A 20,044-nucleotide genomic window follows, 5' to 3' on the forward strand; every position below is an offset into this window, starting at 1 on the left:
TGGGAGGATATTCATTCACTCATTCTACAGATATTTATTTATGGAGCAGATTAACTATGTGTCATGGACTATCCCTAAGTGGCTAGCATATAGTAAAGAACAAGACAGAAAAAGTTCTTGCCCCCCTGGAGTTTGGTCTAACAAAATGAGTGACTGTATGAATGAATGAATCAACAGGGTTGATGAAATGAAGTAGGCACAGTTTAGCATATTTCATTGATATGGTTCATTTTTTTCCCCACATTTTAACATCACTGAAATCAGGATGTGTCTTAATATTGATGGTATCTTAAAACTGCTGATAACTTGGCAGTAGTCACAGCACCATTGTCATTTCTCTGCACATGCATAAATTTGGTCACAGCTATTCATTTTGTTATCACTTCTAAATTATGGGCATTGTTGGCACTGCATGTGTTCTGTTTAATTGCCATTTAAATGGTGTTCAAAAAGATTCCACTATGATTTGGCACTGAAAGAAGATGTTCCTGTGTATGCACCACGGCACAGAAACAGAGCAGTGGGGCATAAATGTTATATTACTAAGGGAAACATTTGTCTTTGTTTGGCATTCCCATATTACCTTGCAAAGCAAGATCCAAATGCTTTACCAGATTGAAAAAAGAAAGACACAGAAGCGGAGTCTGTTACAGTGTGTTACTGAGATATATGCAAACCCATTGCCTATCACACTTTGCTTAGGGAAGCAACACTAATGAAGGAACGAGCAGGAAAAAGTACCAAAACCTACGGAAGAGATGGAGGCTTGAGAGCAATGAGAGAGCAGTGTGACTGATTCACACAGTGTCATGGAAGACGACTGTTAAGGTGGCATGCATGTTATAATTGGCAGTATTTTGTCTTCTTGTGTAACATAAAAATGTTATTTCTTATAACTCATGCCATTTTAGATTTGATGAAATATGGAAATAAAAATGGATAGCTAGTTAATGAGAAGTGTTAGAATAGAATAGAGTAGAAGTTTGTTGATACTGGACAGTTTTAAGTTAATGAGGTATCTGCACAAACCCAACTTTAGGCACACTGTGCAGTAGCAATTTGGTATAGATTTGTAGATCACTAGTCATTTTAAAGAAGTCTACATCACTCCTTATCCCCAGCAATGTTTTTGGTATGTTTCCCATTCTCCTCCAAGAGTGTGACAATGAGCAAACCTCATGTTCTACTTGCCCAACTTTAATTAGCGCTGCTACAGTTTTTGGCGGTTTAGAGAATTTAGAGGGGAGGTGCTAGGGCTGTATTCTAAACTCAAACCTTCCGACTGCTGCAGGGGAAGGAGTGAAATAATTAGACAGGAGGGTCCATTTGAAATCTCAAAGCATGCATACGGGACTTTGAGGTTCTTAGCACTAGAGTAACATGAGTAAAATGCCAACTACACGGATATGTTTCCAAGCAGCATATGGCCTCAGCTCAAAAATGCATCTATTTCTCTTTAGGCTTGGTATTTCAAATCATTTTGGAACCAGAGAGAGTTGAAAACTATACCAAGGGAGAGAACACACACACACACACCCCTAGGGAGGAGAAATGAAAAAACAATGGCTGTCAATTATAACACACACAGTTTTTTAGGCACAGCTTCAAAACTTACTGTTTCACAACTGTGACATCAGTTTTTGATACCATTCAGCCAGTGACAACTGCGTTGGTATAAAAGTGAGTAGGTGTGTGGCCACACCCATCGCCAAGATAACAGGTAAATAGGTTTCCATGTGGTAAACATATACGTTCAGCAGTGTTGACAACGGGCTACTCCATATACGTGGCATTTCACACCATGAGAAGGCCTGCTTCCTGCTCCTGGGGCCTATGTTAATTTCCTTTCTGGTCAGCAGTGGAGAATCCAGCAATTCCCTGGACTAATACCACTGTCCCCAGCAACCTTGATTCAGTTTCTCCTTTTCAGTAGGCTGGCCTGTGTCAGGAATTCTCTGACAGTTGGTACAGGAAGATGAATGTGCCAGTGTGAACACTGCAGGGGATGTGTTGCTGCCAACTGGTGGTGTGTACTTATATGTGCAGAGCTAAAACAGACTTGGATGACTGAGAAAGTAGAGACTGCTCCTTAAGTGGCAGTGAGGAAAACACTTGGTCACCTGTCTTCCAGAACCAACTTCTCTGAAAGGACAAGGAGTTTATATGTCTGGAGATTTCCATCTGATTTACATGCTGGGGACTGGGGTTTAGGGGGAATCTGGAGAGTTCCTGAGGCTGCCCTTTGGTGATGGGAATACTTGTTGGGCACAGGCATACAGTGTTAGGTTTCCAGAGGGAGAAATAGTCTATAGAAGTGTTTGAATCCAGGAGGCCAGGAGACATAGTATTTGCCATATTTTGACTTCCCACTACATTATAATATGGTAACTCTCTCTCAAGAGAGGCTGGGAGATAGCACAGGGTAGTGGTAAAGAACATGGGCAGTGAATCAAACAGATCCAGGTTCAAATCCCACCTCTATCACTTACCTGACATATAATCTTGGAAAATTACATAATCTCTTTTGTCTCTGAAACAGGGTGAGTTAATAATATCTCATCAGGTTGACTATGAGATCTAAAGTCACAATTTATGTAAAAACTTAGTGATATATCTGGCATATAGTATATTCTCAATATTTGGACACTGTTGTGTCACCACTAAGGAAGTTGCCTTCTCTTTATGATGTAAATGTTCTTAGAGAAGTTATGTTACGTGGTGTGGGGGTAACTCTTATGGATCAGAACCGGATGTCCATGTCCTTGGCTAAGGGTGTCTCCAGAGCACAAAAATTGGTATTATGAAGTTGTCTTATGGTATGAATATGTCTTGTTTAGAAATGAATAAAGTAAACTTGATAATCCACATATATGGTCAGAAAGGTTGATTAGAATTAAACAGAATCTACATATATTTGTTGAAATCTGCTAATTTCAAGTCAACGGGATATCACACGTTACCACCTCTACTCTGAGCCACTTTACCATAGGCCTGTTCCCACAATCTTGTGTAAAACTCAGTTCTAACTCTAATCATTTCTCTGCATTGGAGGAAGTTTTGTAAAGCAAATAATCCCCACCTAACCCACCTTATTTTGAAGGTTAGAACTTTCTCCTATTCTCAAGTGGGTACACATGTTCTGTATTCTTTGTTCCCACCTCCCATCCTAAGAGCATGGCTATAACTTCTCCTCCCTTTCCTGTGCTCCACAGCACCCGCCCAGTACTCAAGGAAAGTTGAGTGGAAGCATATGGCAATAAGAAACTATTCAAGATTTGACAGAAGTAATCATTGGCACCTTGGACACATTGGTGTTTGGGGATCTTTAATTAAAAGGCCGACTTAAATTTTTGAAGCTCTTAGAGCATAGATATTGGTAGCGCCCATTCTAGGGGGAGAGAACATGGGGGATACTGACTACCTGCTGCACTGTTTTCAAGCCAAAGCCATAAGGTGGGGGCTCTGGATGCCCTGTATCCGAAAGCCTCTCCCTAAGGGGGATTCCCACAGAGTAATTTCCTCAAGAAAGGGCCTGTGTCAGGAATGCTGCTTGGGTCAGAAAGTGGCATGGGTTCCTGCATGCCCATATTCAGAACACAGGCGTCCTCAACAGGGTGCTCTGACTCTCTTTAATGGTGCGGGCCTCAGGGACCCCCGAGTCTGGCTCCTCAAGTCTCAGCATCAAACTTTCTCCTGGAACAAAACCTCTTTCAAACCACATGGAGACAGGAGGAGGATGGAGGATGGGGATGCAGCCAGCTGCTGCCCGGAGACAGCCTTCCTCCCCCCACCCCGCTTCCCTCTGCCCCCACCCTCTTCCTCACGGGGAAAGCGGCCCAGACAGCGCAGCCCCGCCCAGTCCCACCCACCCCGCTCCCAGCCCACCACTCGGTCGGGGGAGCCTAGAGCTTCACAAAGCCACTTGCCGGGCGCTGCGGTGCCCCGGACGAGGGGGAGAGCGGGGCTGGGTACCTTTAGGAAGAGGCCAGGACACCGGCGCCCGAGGACACCCACAGCATCGCCTGCACGCCTCCGCCGCCGCTGCGAGGGGCTACTTCGCTGCGCCGAGAGCCGGATCCAGCGGAGACCGGGTGCCGCCACCGCCGCCGCCGCCTGTGCAGCTCGCGCTCCCTGAGCTGCGCTCCACTCGCTGAGCCCCGGCTCTGCTGCCCGGCGACCGCCACTGTCAAGCGGAGCCCCGCCCCCTGCGCGCCCGGCGAGCCGCGGACCCCCGGGACGCGCCGCCGCCGGGATTGGCTGCGGCAGTCGCTGGCTCCGCCCCCGCGCGCCGCGCCCCTCCCGCGCCGGTGGCGCGCGCGGCGGCCGGCTCCCTCCAGGGGCGCCGCGGGAGGGTGGGGTCCCGGGCTGGGCGAGGCTTCCTGCGGGTACGGCGCGCGCGGAGCCTCCGCTCCTGGGCTCTGCAGTTTCTCTCTTCTCGGCCAGCCCAGAAATCACTAAACGGCCAAGAAGAAAAAGAGGAAACATCTTCTGTAGGGCCCTTCGCGGAGAGGGCAGCAGGCTGCCGCAGTTCTGGTGTGAAATCTTAATGATAGAAAGACATTTATTAAGGAAGCCTAGGAAGGGCTACCTAAGGGGGAGTATTGGATTATAGCCAGAGGGTTTCTTTTGTTTTTTTGTTTTTGCTGGTTTATTTTTTAACCTGAAGGCGCCCTCACACACCGTCTAAACTTCTTCATCTTACGAAGAAAAGAAATCCAGTTCAACAACTTGTCCAAGGTCACAGAGCAAGGAGATTGATTCTCTACCTGAATACCAAATCAAAGCCGCCTCGGGTTTTATTTCTTTTCAGTCATGCGAAGGGATGCATTCTAATATTTGATGCTATGTATATTGTGTAACAAGAAATTAATTAAAAATCCGTGGAGACAGAAAAGTAGATTGGTGGTTGCTAGAAGGTTGGCGGGGTGGGGGGGTGAGGAATGACTGCTAATGGGGAGGATTTTTTTTTTTAGGGGAATGAAAATGTGCGTCACCACTATCAAATCGCATAACCGAGTATACTAAAAAGCACTGATTTTTAGTATACTTTCTGATACGAATCTGAATTGTTTTTCAATAAAGCTGTTACAAAATATATCGAGAGTAATAGTGCTTTGGGTTAACCCACATAAACACATAGTTGGAGTATGTCGCCGTTCTGTTCTTTTTGGGCAAAAATACGTGCATTCATTCATTCATTCATTCACTCAATAAACCATGTCCATCTTTACTAGGGAGTCTGCCAGGGGTACAAAGATTAATAATTAATAATCTCTGTCTTTAGGGAGTTCCCAGCCCATTGAGGGGGCAGTCATTATAGTACAATAAAGTAAATGTTACTCCAGGGAGGTAACCAAAGTGCCAGATTTAGGGTACTAAGACCAACAGAAGGACCTTTGCACAGTCATGGAGGGGCTGGAGTACATGTTGTGTTTTAGCAATGGCTGTGCTAGGTGTGAGAGGTGTGACAAAGTGAAGCTGGACTGTTATTCACAGGACAAAGTTTCACTGTGGATTAGAGCTCAGTTCAAGAGGGACAGCCTAATTAAAAAATGAAAATTGAGTTCCTCTTTGTCTTTCCTATTGCTGGTATAGTGTGTGATTTTGGTGAATGGTCTTGATATAAACCTAGTTTCATTGCCTTATCGTAGGGAGCAATAGTATCGTCAACCGATCTTCATTTATACCTTTATAGTACATAAAGAGCTTTGTGCATGCTTTCCTCTGAAGCTGGAGAAGTTGAGGGGATGTGCTCAAGGCCTTACAACTTCTAAGTGTTGGAGCTGGGATGAAACTCCATTTCCAGGCTGAGTCCCACGTTCTTGACGTTATCAGCCTTGTGAGTTGTGAAGCTTCCTGAGAAGTGCAAAGAACTCTTGAGCTAAAAAAGCTTTTTAAGCAGCAGCAAATGAAACCTGTTTTTACACTTGGAGTTGATCTACTTTTTGATTTGGAAGTAGGAGTATTATAGGTCCTAAGGGGAAACAACAAAGAGCATAGCTAACTGATCCCCGTACTCCTCAGTTGAGTCTGTGCAGGAAAATCATGGATTCTGGATTTATAGAAGAGTGGCTTTGCAACTGGAAAAATGGAGGCTACCTATTTGTATTGTCAAGTATACAGCTGTCAGCACACCAACAGTACTTTCCCTTTCCTCCACCTTCCCTTTCATCCCTCATGGGACTGTGAGTACCTTTTGAAAGCAAGTACCCAGCTTTGTTAATTTCCTTACTTCCCTTCCCCTATTCTGCATCCTCATCCATCCTTCTCCCACCCCCTTCCCCATCCTCTTCCCAGCCTCAGAGCCTGGGACCCAGTAGCCCTTCCATGAATGTTTGTTCAATGTTCAATGTTGTTTTATCAGCAAAAAGGGAATCATTTTTTTCCCACACTAATTGTTTATAGTGCTGACATACATTATGAAATTTGGATATTAATTGGCCCATATAGCACATACATTCTAGAGCTTTTGAACATAGTTGTAAGAACATTACAGAATTAATACCTCCCACATTTTAACAAGCTGTGACTTGAACTCTAAATCTAAATGCCTGAAATTTAAGTTAGTTTCAATCTAAGAAAGCACATCATTAATATTTTAATAGTAAATAAGCTAAATACTTGAGAGCAGAATAATTTTAATAATTATTATAGAATTTTTTATCTCTCTGAGGAGATCACTTATTAGTAGTTTTAAAGGTCTTTGAAATCTTTTCTAAGTCTTCCTTGTTTCTTTTCCTTTTTCACTTCCTCCTTTTAGTCTAATTTTAATCTTTCACAGTATTCTGTTTTCTAATTAACACCTCAGCATTACAATACTATTTTCTGTTAAATTTCTGTGTAAAAATCTAGGGAATCCAAAAGAATGGGGCGAAGGGGTTGCTGATCTCCCAGGAGTCTAAAGCCTGGAGAAAACCAGCAAGAAGCCCGTAGCTATTTCTCTTGCAAGAACAGATGTTGTCCCTCCCTGAGGAGTTATTATGGGTTGGAAAAAATGAGATAATGATAATAAACAAGCTACTTTGTGAATGTTATCAAATATCATCAGCACCAGCCAGATAGATCCCTGAATAAGTATTCTTTACTGATGAAAGTAAAAGTTGATGAACATGACAGTTTTCTAAATATATTCAGAAAAAAATAATTTGAGCAAAAGGACCAACATAATAGGGCCACACATGATAGGGTGCGGGCTGGCCATCAGCAGTCAACCTTACCCCAGAGCCATGGCTTTGCTGCCTTCTCGGTCAGCCTTCCTCCTCTCCAGGTCACATGGCAGAGTTATTGGGACAGCAATCGACTGTCCCTTAGGATATTTATGGGACCTGTTTTATGGGTGAAAAGCCAACCAAAGATAGGAGAAAGGGAGGAACCAAAATACTTCCCTGCTTAGCTGTCTGCCAGATCCTGGTGTTTTTAAATCAGCTAGCCCTGGGGTTCCTTGCTGTTCTAGGAGCATCAACTTGTGGCAAAATGTCAGGAAAGGAAAGATACCAGCAGATCATGATTACAAAGGTATGTAACCTGATGAAAAGTAATAATTCTGTAGCTAGTATAAATGGGAAAATTATGAAGGTTTTTTTTTTTTTTAAATCAAACATAATGCTACAACTGCATACTCTAAACAATTAATAGTGGGAAACTATCCCCTAGCTCAGGCAAGAACACTTGATTCTGTCTGATTAGGGAAAGCATCATGATGAGGGTGGATTTTTGAATTGACAGTGAGGGGTGTGTGAGGAACACTAGTCAGAATGAGAGGAGGAGGCATTCTGTGTGGAGTGAACAGCACCTGGAAAGTCCCAGGGTGTGCATATGTGTATGGTTTCAGAAAAGAGCAAGGTGACTTGTGGATGAAATGTGGAGGGGATAGAAGTCTCTGTTTATCTAAACTGTGTATAGTTTCTCTGCCTTTGTGTATTTGCAGATTCTCTACTTCCACCTCCAGGAAAATAGATACATATTTGAGAGAGAAAAGAAACAGGTTTGAAGTAACTTAGCTGTTACCATAGAGAACAAGAAAATAAAAATTTTCACAGTATGTGAAAGGAAAGTCAAGCATGATATATAATTATTTGGAACAAACCACTAAAAAGACTCTTCAGTAGAATAAAGAAGAATAGTTATCCCAAAGGAAGCTACTGTTTTGACATTTAACTGGGAAGATATCCAAAAATTTAGACTAGGAGTATAGCCCTTGCTTTTCTTTTGGAAGACTTCATAGTGATTATTCAGAGAAGCTGATGTTTGTAATTCTAGTTACCTTCAAATGATAATAAAATAATATAAAACAAAATCCGATGGATGCATATATAAAGGAGACTGACACTGAAATAATTTCTATCTTTTTAATAAATGACTTGATGCATTTTCTTAACATAGCTAAACTTCCCTTAGAAATGAATCTTAATAATCCTTTTTTATTTCTTACTTCTTTTTGTTTACTTACTAGACTAGTTGAAATGGTTCCATTTCTTTCCTTTATTTTTTTTTTTTCTGTCTCCTGGCATGTAAGAATTATATTTCATGGCAGTAGGAGTAGCTTAGAAGGAAATTACCAAGGTGTTAGTTTTTGAAGAATCTGGAGGAATGAAAGTATGTCAGGAAGATGGGAGAAGATCGAATTTAAATCCAATTTTCCTAAATAGAATGAGGTGTGTAGTTTGTGCAAACTACTGATAAACTTGATCAGGATTCTGAGTGAAGGTCTAGATCAGGTTATTAAAAGTCTAGATATGAGCACCTAATAGAAAGTAAGGACCACCAGAAACCAGCAGAGATTATTGAAGAACAAATCATGTCAGATTAACCCTTTGGATTTCTCCAGGTTACACTGATAGACCAGAAATTTATTAGACTAATGCTAATTGTCCCCCAGTATCTATTTGCCCCATTTAATTTTCACTAGAGGAACCCCCTGTGTTTTAGTTGGAAACATGGCAACTTAGTTAAGATTCCAATGTAGCTGGGTGTGGCCATGTGACTAGCTTTTTCCTGGCCAATGGGATGTGAGGAGGAGTGATGTGTCCCACCTCCCAATGGCTTCCCTTCACTTCCTCCTTCCCTTTCCTATAGACAGTAGTGGTGAGGAAACTTCACCCAGGTAGTGAGAACAACACTCAGGGGATGGTGTAACAACAACATGGAGGGTCCCTGACTCCCTCAGTGACTTCATGAAGAAAAGCCACCTATTCCTCTCCATACCATATATTAGAATAAGTTCATTTTGTTTCAGCCACTGCCGTTTTGAGTCTCCATGTTATAGAAGCTTAGATTATAGCCTAATTAATAAAATATGTGAACTTCAGTAATACATTTGCTTAGTCTCTTATGATATACTTCTATACAAAGAGAAGAAATGTGTATAAGACAAATATTTGAATTTGTAGCTGGAAGATAACCTTACTCAAATTGAACTCACAGTTATGGTGTATTACCATGAAAGGATCCAGATTAAAATCAGACAAGGGATGGTCTGGGTCAGAGTCCAGGAGAGTTCCATGAATAGATCTGCTATATGTCCTCTCCCACTGGAGTCCTGGACAGCATTAACTCCTCCCAACAACAGTATGTGACAATATGCACTGAGTATTGCAAATCAGGGAAACTTACCAGAGCTTTGTTGTCTGGATTTATTATCGGGGCTTGTTCACATAGACCTGCAAAGCTGACCTTAGCATCCAGCCCCTCCAGAGGTAGAGCTGATACTGCATGGCCCAAAGCCCCAGCCATAAATCACATTATTAGACTATCTTGTGTGGCCCAAGGTTCCCAGATAAATAAAGACATGTTTATCTGATAGGGCATTTCAAAGGTCTATAGATCACCATCCAGGAGCTGAGAGCAAAGACCAGATCTCTTTTTGGGTAGGGTTAATTTTTTACTGCACAACAGGTTTAAATCCATTGCAATTTTTATTATTGAAGTCCAAACCATGCCATCTTTGACCAAGGTGAGCCTCTTAAATTGGTTCCTGAGTCCTTATGAGAAGATTTATTGATCTTGGATATGTGCCTTGATTTTTTTTTTTTCAATATCACAACATACTCCATGCTCATCTAGTTTCTTTTGGAATAAGTATTTGAAGACCATAGTCTGTATGCTAGGAATTTTCGTTGTTATTGGGTTAATTATTGCTTCTAGGGATTTTCAGTGGACAGAGTTAAAATGATATATGTTCTACATATTATATATAGAATAACATATACATAATAAAGATCAATTTCTTATGAGTATCATACTGATATTTACAATTGAAAAAAGTACTACAGGACTTTTACTCAAGTTCTTCCATATTAAAAAATATGTCTTTCTTACACACTGAGAATTCTGGTTCTCAAGGACCAACAGAGAGGATATTAGAATTACAATATTCCCTAATTATTCACTTGTTTTATTTATAAACACACACAAAATAATACTACTACTAATGGTATTATTAGTACTACTGATATTAAGGATAATGCTACTAACAGTATTATTAGTACTGCTGATTCTAAGAATAATGCTACTAATAGTATTACTGCAGTATGATTACTGAAAGCAGTTAGAATGTGTTTCCATATGCTTTCCCCAATGTTCCCCCAAATTGTTTACAGGTCCTATATCTACATTGCTGGAGTATAGGACCTCCACATACTCTACTTTCTCTTTTAGACATCATTTAGTCTTAGTTGTATAAGAAACTATACATTCAATGTTCACAACCAGTAATATGACAATGTCTCTCCAGTCATTTTGGTTATCTTAACCTCATTCTTTCACAGATTCTTTAGGAAGAGCTCACAGAATAATGTTCCCTGATCTCTTGCATGTTGATAACATTTTTCTATGCTATTTCTACCTGAAAATCAGTTTTGCTGGATATAAAATCCTTGGCTCAAATCATTTTCCTTGAGTACTTTAAATATGTTACTCCATTTTCTTCTGGCATACAGCAGAGCTTTTGAGAAGTTTGATGACAATCTAATCTTTATTCTCCTATAAATCATCTGTTCTTTTTTGTCTAGATGCCCAAGGACATTTTTTTCTGTCTCCTTTGTCTAGTAATTTTACTAGAATAGATCTCAATGTTGGTTATTCTGGCCTATCCTCTCAGGTACCAAGTGTGCTCTTTTAATATGTAGTTTCAACTCTTTTTAAAAATTAATTTCTGGAAAGTTTGCATAAATAACAGTCTTTAGAGTTTGTTCTATTCTCCTGTCCCCCTCACTATACTTCCTCCCAACCTATCCACGCCCAGATACTCCTATTATCTACGTTGTGTCTTCTTTGCCTATCTTCAAAGTTTATCATTATCTCTTAATTTTCTTTTATATCTCTTTCATTTTATTCTGGAGTGCAAGTTACTTAAATTTTAAATATTACCTGTTATGTTTATTTGTTCTTGAGTTCCTTTTAGTTTAGTTTTTATTTATGAAATTACTTTTATAAAATTTCTAATTCCTTCCTCAGTTCTGTCTTTTATTCTGAATTTTTCTAATTTTTATTTTTCTTGTTCTTGCATTATTATCCTAGTATTTTAGCTTGTCTTGAAATAATAGGTTATAGTTTGGGCTTGTTCTGGAAGCATGTCTATCTGGCATGCTTTCATTGTCTGTACAGATAATATTTCGCTCCTTATTCTTTTTTTTTTTTTTTTTACAATAACCTTGCATTGAATCTGACCCCAGTATTTCTCTGTTGCTCATTTTTATGTGAAATTAGTTTTCTTGAATTGTTAGAAGGAAAAGTTCAGGAAACCTTTCTAACTTTACAAAACTCCCTTTTATTCTTTCTTTGAAGTGTTGTAAATTAACAACTTTATTTATAATATTTTCTGGCACTGTTCCTCTCTCCCACTTCTCTGGACTGACTCTCTTTTCATATCTACTGTGCTCTGCTTATTTGAATTTCCTCTCAGCAGTGTCTCCTTGGGAGCTTTGGCTGGTCAATTTTGAGACTGTTCCAGCCCCTTCAGACTTCTTTACAGTGCACCCCTTGCACTCAGTAGCTACTGGAGTGGGCAGAACCTCTCTCAGGTTCAGCTATGTTTTCAGGTTGGCCTGCCACACTTTCTGGCAAGTATTTTTGGACTATATTGGGATTTTCTTTTCTTGGCTCCATCAGATATCCCATTACTCCCTTCTGCCTCTTGCTGCACAGATGCTTTGTCATAAATGTTGTCCATGGGTTTTCAGTTTTGCTAACCATTTACTCAGTCTGTTTTTATAAGGAATTTCAGAAAGTTTCAAAATATATGACAATAACACCACCATCATCTAGCAATAATCTTAAGGTTCTTCTGTGGTAGAATCTCTAGTATTGATAATGAGAAGTAGTAACCTAGTAGATATCCTCAGCTTGGGCTATATCAGCCTACTCAGGCTGCCATAACAAAGCACTTTGCATTGTGTGGCTTGAACTACAGAAATTTATTTCTCACAGTTCTGGAGGTTGGGGAGTCCAAGGTCATGGTGCTGGCCAATTTGGTTCCTGGTAAGGGCTCTCTTCCTGGCTTGCAGATGGCCGCCTTTCTTGCTCTATCCTCACATGGCCTTTCTACATGTATGCATGTGGAGGGGGTGGAAGAGGAAAGAGAGATATCTTTCTTTCTTCCTTTCTTTATAAAGCTACTAAATCCCCCACCCTTGTGATCTAATGTAACTCTAATTATCTCCCAAAGACCTCATCTCCAAATAACCTCACTTTGGGGGAAACAAACATTCAGTCCATCCCATGTGTTTTATAGAAGGGTTATAGGTGGTTATCAACTTCATAAAACATTTATATTCAAAATTTTATATAGATGTGTTCATGTTTCTAGGAAGAGTCTATTTCTCGCTGAAATCTGAAGGGATCACTGACCCAAATTTTTAAACCATTTTCATAAATTATGAGATCTTTGAAAAGAGCACATCTTATTCCCCTTTTCAAAATGTGAATATATGAATGAACAAATGTTTCTTCTTTTTTATAAGATATACTGAAGGGTGATTTGACAAGATAAAAAATTGGCTTCCTTTTTTTGTTACTGATTTATTTTGTTTTTATGGGAATTTGAGTTTGCAGAACAACTGTAAGTACATTTGCCATGCAAATACAGGGTCAGCCACAGAGAATATGAGAATGATGAGGATGGGAGACAGGAAATAATATAAGTATATAGGTGGGCAAATGGAAATCTTGTAGGCAAGCTAAAGACTAGAATTCCTGCCATATTTTTGCCTTTAAAAAAGTACTTTTTTTTTTTTTTTAGAGAGAAAGAGAATGGGCACTTGGTGGGGGGGAAGGGGGTACTTGTGGGGGAGGGGTTGAGGGAGAGGCAGAGAGAGACTCTTAAGCAGACTCCACACTCAGCACAGAGCTGGATGTGAGGCTCAGTCTCACAACCCTGAGATCATGACCTGAGCTGAAATCTAGAGTCGGGCATTCAACCGACTGAGCCATCCAGGTGCCCCTAAAGAACTACTCTTGCCAGGTTATCTTGGACCACTTAATATGATAGCAGTTTCTTTATTTCTTTCAAAGGATGTCATTCTAGTGATGAAATAAAACTAGAGGAGCTCCAACATTAATAGTAAATGCAATAAATGCAATGTTATCCCAGGTCGGGTTTGGAGTCAGGGTGAAGTATTTTCTGGCAGATTTAAATCATCTTAGCTAGTTTTACAAATTCAGTTCTCATTTCCAGCGAACACTATTCTGCTTTTGTCAGGTTAAAAGATATGTGACTGCTGGAAGAACATGCAGATGTTATACTGTAAAAAGCAACTGCAGTGTTTTCAGCTCTAGGCAGGTTCCCGAGGCCTTGGGCTCTGCACCCATAGCCTTCAGTGTGATTCAGAGCTAGGACTCATTGAGTTACCAGAGCTGACAGAAATTAATCCTCAGGAATGTTAAAAATAGGTAGACCAAACCCTGGAGCTCTGCTGATAAAATAAGGTATATACTTGTTGACTAGGCAGCCCAGGGCACTCATGTGAGATTGACCAGCAGCTAAGGCCTGGAGAGGGCAAGATGGGGGCAGTGTCATCTCCATATGTGTGCACAGTGTGAAAAGATCCAACAGCAGCCTGCTTTTCCCTTAACTAGTCAATGAAGTGAATCAGGTTAAACTCAATTCAATAGCCTCCTTAAAGACAGAGGGTAAAGTGCAGCTTGAGGGATGTGAATGAACAAGGCGGGCGGGGGGGTGGGGGGGTGTGGGGAATTCCCACGTGGGTTGGGATTTAGATGTTGAAAGTCTGTTAGTATGTGAGTCCAGGTTTTTTTAGCACCATATGGTAGCATTATTCTCAGCTTCTTTCTTGCACACAAAAGTCATGAAACCCTGCACATTTCTTGCGAGATGTTTGTGTGTGTGTGTGTTTCATTAACTGTTTTCTCTAGACATTATATTTTTAGGAGGTGTATTTCTGTAATTGTGTTTTTTTTTTTTTTTAAAGATTTTATTTATTTATTTGAGAGAGAGAGAATGAGAGACAGAGAGCATGAGAAGGAGGAGGGTCAGAGGGAGAAGCAGACTCCCTGCCGAGCAGGGAGCCCGATGCGGGACTCGATCCCGGGACTCCAGGATCATGACCTGAGCCGAAGGCAGTTGCTTAACCAACTGAGCCACCCAGGCGCCCTGTAATTGTGTTTTTAAACCAATACCTACCAAGTTCTTTAGTAAGAGGGCTCTCAGTATTTTATAGTTAAAGCTTCCAATTTGAGGTCACAATTAAATACCCACTAAAATTACAAATGTGTAATTTTCAGGCACATGTTGAAAATATACTCAAATTATAGATTTTGAAGCCAAAGAATATAGCTTTCATGAATTTGGACATGTTAAACAATTAGTTATTATGAATAAAAATGAAATTCTCAATACCTGTTTGCTTAGAAAAAAAAAGTCAATTTTAAACTCAACTAAAAATGAAATTGTAATGAATGGGAAGTCAACTGTTGCCTAATTTGTATGAACTAGATTAACATATTAATTCTTTTATTATAATCTATTTACATATCAGAGCATAAATTTTTTAAATCTTAGAGGAATATGTAATTATAGAGTATTTTTTTTTCCCAAAAAAAGTCTTAATTTCCCTAAAAATAGGCATGGAAAGAAAAAATTGCAAACCTCATCTAAAGCAAAATATATTTATATCTCTTTGCTATTTCAATATCTGAAAATTCCTAAGACCTTAAAACAAACAGAAAATGATATTTGTTATAAATTTTGTTGCTTTATTATTTAGTGGTCATTCTTCATTGATTTAATCCCTAAAAGACCAATCATTTTATTTCTCCAAATATAACTTAGGAAAATGAATTATTATATAATTAGGGGATAATAATATTGAACTCATGAATAATATAACTGCTTTTTTTTCTATAGTTTTTTTAGAAATATTAAGATAAAAGAAACAGTGAATTTTTATTTTATTCATTTCTTTGTTAGTCAATATTGCTGATAGTTACATGTTACTAAGACAGAGTTGTAACTGTAGAAAATCTATGGCTAAACTACTCAGGGTATTTAGTCTTTCAGCATTTAGTTCATTCTCTAAGTTGATTAAATCTAAGTTTTAGTCCTGCACAATCAAATCATACAGACAGAATTGAAAATATAGTTTTTATTTTGATAGAGCACGCCTTTGATTTTTCTAGAAAATGAGATGTGCAGGCATCTAGGATGAATAATGCCCAAGCATGTATTTAAAGTACTTTTAGGTATTGACTTTTAAATCATATTTCAGAAACATTATAGTTGTGCTTACAAACACAGTAACAGACATCTCTGTGGCATTCAGTAATAGCTGATGGATCAGAGAAATAATGTACTTTATTTTGAAAACAATTTAATGTCAGATATGCATCATAATATACACTTGGATTTACATTATTTGATTAATAGACAACTATGTGGAAATATTCCTACTCTACAATCTAAGAAATTTAACTTTTCTGTGTCAGTTATTAGGAAAGAGAGAATAAATCAACAATTTGGCTTTATTTTATAATACCCACTGGGTGCCTTGACACAATTGAATTTTTCCTGTAAATGCTGTTTCTAAATTGGAAAATAAATACTCAGCTAAAAATAAATACTAAGAAAAAAGATTACTAAAAATCATACAATTTATTTTCTGCTTATAAATATTGAATCTTAAGACTATGAAAAACTGAATTATTTCTTTCTTGCAGTTGATAATTATTAATTTTGAAATCTAATATTAAGCAAAAGTGAATAGTACTCTGATCTTGAAAAACTCAAGTTATTGCTTTTGTTTTTATTAAGTCTTGTATTTTAATGTTATTTTCTTTTTTATTTTAATTCTAGTTAGTTAACATACAGTGTAATATTAGTTTCAGCTATACAATACGGTGATTCAACACTTCCATCCAACAGCCAGTGCTCATGATGACAAGTGCCCTCCTTAATCCCCATCACCTATTTCACCCATTCCCCCTACCGACCTCCCCTCTGGTAACCATTTTGTTCTCTATAGTTAAGAGTCTATTTCTTGGTTTGTCTCTCTCTCTCTCTTTTCCCTTTCCTCATATGTTTTGTTTTTTAAATTTCACATATGAGTGAGATCATATGGTATTTGTCTTTCTCTGACTTATTTCTTAATGTTGTTTTCTTTATGGAGTGACAATTCAATGAAAAAGTCCTTTAGCAATGAAGTCCATGATAATAAAATTGACCAAATTTGACAAAATTATTTTAGAAGAAAATATAGGGAGTAAGCTCCTTGACACTGGTTTTGGTAATGATCTTTTTTTTAAAATTTGATACCAAAAACAGAAGTAACAAAAGTGAAAACAAACAAGTGGGACTATGTCAAACAAAGAAGCTCTGCACAGCAAAGGAAATCATCAACAAATGAAAAGGTAACCTACGGAATCGGAGAAAATATCTGAATATCATATATCTGATTAGGGACCAATAATCAGAATATATAAAGTCTCATACCACTCAATAGTAAAAAAAACCAAACTATCCAATTAAAAATTGGGCAGAGGAACTGAATAGATGTTTTCCCAAAGAAGACATATGAATGGCAAATAGGTATGTGAAAAGGTGCTCAACATCCACTAATTATGAGGGAAATGCAAATTAAACCAGAAGGAGATATTATCTCTCACATCTGTTGGAATGATGTCATGAAAAAGAAAACAAGAGATAGCAAGTACTGGCAAGAACGTGAAGAAAAGAGAACCCTTGTACACTGTTAGTGGGAATGCAAATTGGTGCACCTCTATGGAAAACACTTTGGAGGTCCCTCAAAAAATTAAAAATAGAATTACCATATGATCCAGCAATTCCACTTCTAGGTATATATCCAAAGGAAATGAAAACAAGATATCAAAAAGATATCTGCACTAACATGTTCACTATAGCATTATTCATAATAGCCAAGACATGGAAACAACATAAGTGTCCATCAATAGATGAATAGATAAAAAAGATGTAGTGTATGTATACACTGGAATATTATTCAGCCATGAGGAAGAAGGAAATCCTGCATTTGCAACAACATGGATGAATCTTGAACACATAATGCTAAGTGAAATAAGCCAGAAAAGACAAATATTGTATAATATCACTTATATATGGAATCTGAAAAAAAAAAAAAAAAAACAAGAAAAAACAGTAGAAGAAGAAGTCAAACTCATAGAAACAGAGAGTAGAAAAGTGGTTGCCAGGGGGTGAGAGGTGGGGGAAATATGGAGAGATTGATAAAAGAATACAATGTTAAAGAAAAATAATAAAAAAAAATCCCAAAACAAAAATTGGCCAGATTTAAAACATATACCCATACATTAATCATATGAAGCACAACTACGTGCATATGTTAGCAAGGGAAAATATATATCTCTTTGAACCACATTTATGTTTTATATCCAAGTAGGAGGTGGACAAGGCCATTCTGGAATATGTGAAAGTTGGTGAAACCTGTCTCCCCAGTCCCTATTTTCCCATTTTCTACTTCATTCATTTCACTGAATGAGTGAATGACTGTTCCTTTTAGTCATTTTGGATGCTCAGGACTTTTTGGGAACATCAGTGATATGGTCCTTATATTTGCCAATTCATAAGAACAAAACAAGGGCTTGGCCACATTGGCCTTTATGCTTTGGGTGTCCTGAGATCCAGAGCTCTGGGTTTGCATATGCCACAGGACATAAGAAGCAAGTGGTGAGAGTGTTGTTTGTAGTGGTACTTGATGAACTCCTCACTGGTGCTTTCTACTTAGGGTTGTGGCTTTCCAATATGTCTCCCTTCACTTCCAGGCCGTCACCTCCTCTCTTGAGTTTCCTTTGCTCTGCTGATCAGCCTCCCAAATACTTGTACTTTTTGCATAAGACTTCTACCTCAGGAAATGCAGAATGATTCTGTTGCCTAAACTGGGGGCATTTAAAATCTTTATGATTTTTTAAAACATAAAAGTTAAAATATTGTGAATGTATTTGTGTACTTACACTTGTTACTTAGTTTGTGGGTGGTACTCAGTACTTTAGCATATAATTGTTCTCATGTGTAGGGCACTGCTCCTTTAATTTTCTCATTTTGGCACATTTATCCTTCAGAACTGCCAGATCAGAGGACATCATCATTGACAGACACTGAAATCCTCTCTGTTCTCAAGCCAAGTTTACTACCAGACTAATGGGAATTAAAGGAATCAAAAAGGCTTTGGCAAGATATTATCGACATTCCCAGAACTTTAAAGGAAGGAACTAGCAGGTAGAGGGCCTCTACATCAAAAGATTAGGTCTGAGAAGAGCTCCTCAGATTGGGGTGAAGGTGGTCATTTGGTGGTAGTTATCTCTGCTCCCCCAGCCAGCTGGAGTCTGGCTCTCCTTAACTGTCAAGTGAGAAATCTCTGCCATTAACATCATAGTAGCAAAATGGTTCTCATGGATCATTTGTCTCTAGGGGGTTATTATTAACATGCCCATGTCACATGTTCTGTGGAAGCAGTTGGATGGTGGTAAGACTTAAGGGAGAAAAATAAATCAAGAGGAGGATAAGGAGTGTGAGGGCTGGAGCAGAGGGCATGAGAACCCACCAACTATTGGAGTTATGAATGGGGGAAGGAGTACATGCTTTGGGTTGGGGGATGGAGGCAACATAAAGATGGTGAGTCAAGGATGACCAAGTTAAAATGAGGAGTTTGGGAGGCCAAGAGATTGCAAAGGGTGGAAACCTTCACAGAGCTTGGTAGATCCTAAGGGAGAGAAAAAACAGAGATAAATAGAAGAAAAGAAGGGATACTCAAACCAACTTTGCTTTTTTCCATTTTTCTTTCAGTTTAGCCTAAGCCTTTTTATATTTACTATCAAACTGACCCTCACCTTCTCTATTAATTATTTATTGATATTTCCAGGAAAAATGAGAATAATTTGCTCACTCCTGTTCACTGCTTTGACGGAGCAGCTCCACTTTCAACAGTTAGGTTTTGAATAGGATATGCTTTGTTCTTGTGCTGGAAAAGAGTTAAAAGAAAGATCTCCGCCTTAGTAAAGGGAAAATGTTTTAATTTTTAATTAATAATGTATTTTTCAGTGAATCAAAATAAGGAACTTAAAGATCTTTGAAGGTTGCTGAAGGTTATAGAGAGGCAAAGGCCTTCATTATATTCCCTAATTTTTATTTTGTAGCAACCATTTGTAATTTTTGAATTTTGAATCGAATTTTTACATTAATCTGAGACTATTTCTTTCTCTGAGAGAGAGAAAGAGAGAGAGAGAGAAAAAAAAAGAAATGTTTGTAGTGAGACAATCTGCAGTGGTAGATGTTGTTCACTGGACACCTTAGTCATACCAACTGAACACAGGACTTGGTGGTCAGAGGCAGTAGGCATAACTTCTCAGGCATAACTGACACTTTTCAGTGAAGAGTTGTCATCCCCATGTCCAATCTCCACATTATCAGTCTCTCCTTCTGTCACAAATTGAAATGTTGATCACTCTTTTGATTTCCAATTGAACTACTTACTATCTTTCAAGAGAGTCTCCTAATGATTATGAAGGAACTTCACAAGCAGAAGAAAAAATGAGCCAAGGATTA

General features: G+C 38.7%; 2 protein-coding genes across 23 annotated transcripts in view; one reads left to right on the forward strand and one right to left on the reverse strand.

Moving 5' to 3' along the window:
* FRY (FRY microtubule binding protein) overlaps window positions 1–4,195 on the reverse strand; it is a 425,755-nt gene extending 421,560 nt beyond the window's left edge. For both annotated transcript variants that reach the window (XM_078070487.1, XM_078070483.1), the window contains exon 1: window positions 3,973–4,195. The gene's annotated coding sequence lies outside the window, so the exon portion shown is untranslated. The remainder of the gene's footprint in view (window positions 1–3,972) is intronic.
* Window positions 4,196–7,280: 3,085 nt separating this feature from the next.
* Window positions 7,281–20,044, forward strand: part of LOC118521761 (uncharacterized) — a 479,907-nt gene continuing 467,143 nt past the window's right edge. For 15 of the 21 annotated variants that reach the window (XR_013447025.1, XR_013447026.1, XR_013447020.1 and 12 more), the window contains exon 1: window positions 7,281–7,515. Coding sequence is in view for 10 of the 21 variants with exons in the window: in XM_078070497.1 (XP_077926623.1) it covers window positions 7,333–7,515 (183 nt within the window). In the remaining 11 variants the exon portion in view is untranslated. The remainder of the gene's footprint in view (window positions 7,516–20,044) is intronic. The other 6 variants (XR_013447028.1, XR_013447029.1, XR_013447030.1 and 3 more) reach the window with 2 other exon arrangements.

The sequence above is a fragment of the Halichoerus grypus genome, chromosome 4, assembly GCF_964656455.1.
Source record: "Halichoerus grypus chromosome 4, mHalGry1.hap1.1, whole genome shotgun sequence".
Lineage (NCBI taxonomy): Eukaryota > Metazoa > Chordata > Mammalia > Carnivora > Phocidae > Halichoerus > Halichoerus grypus.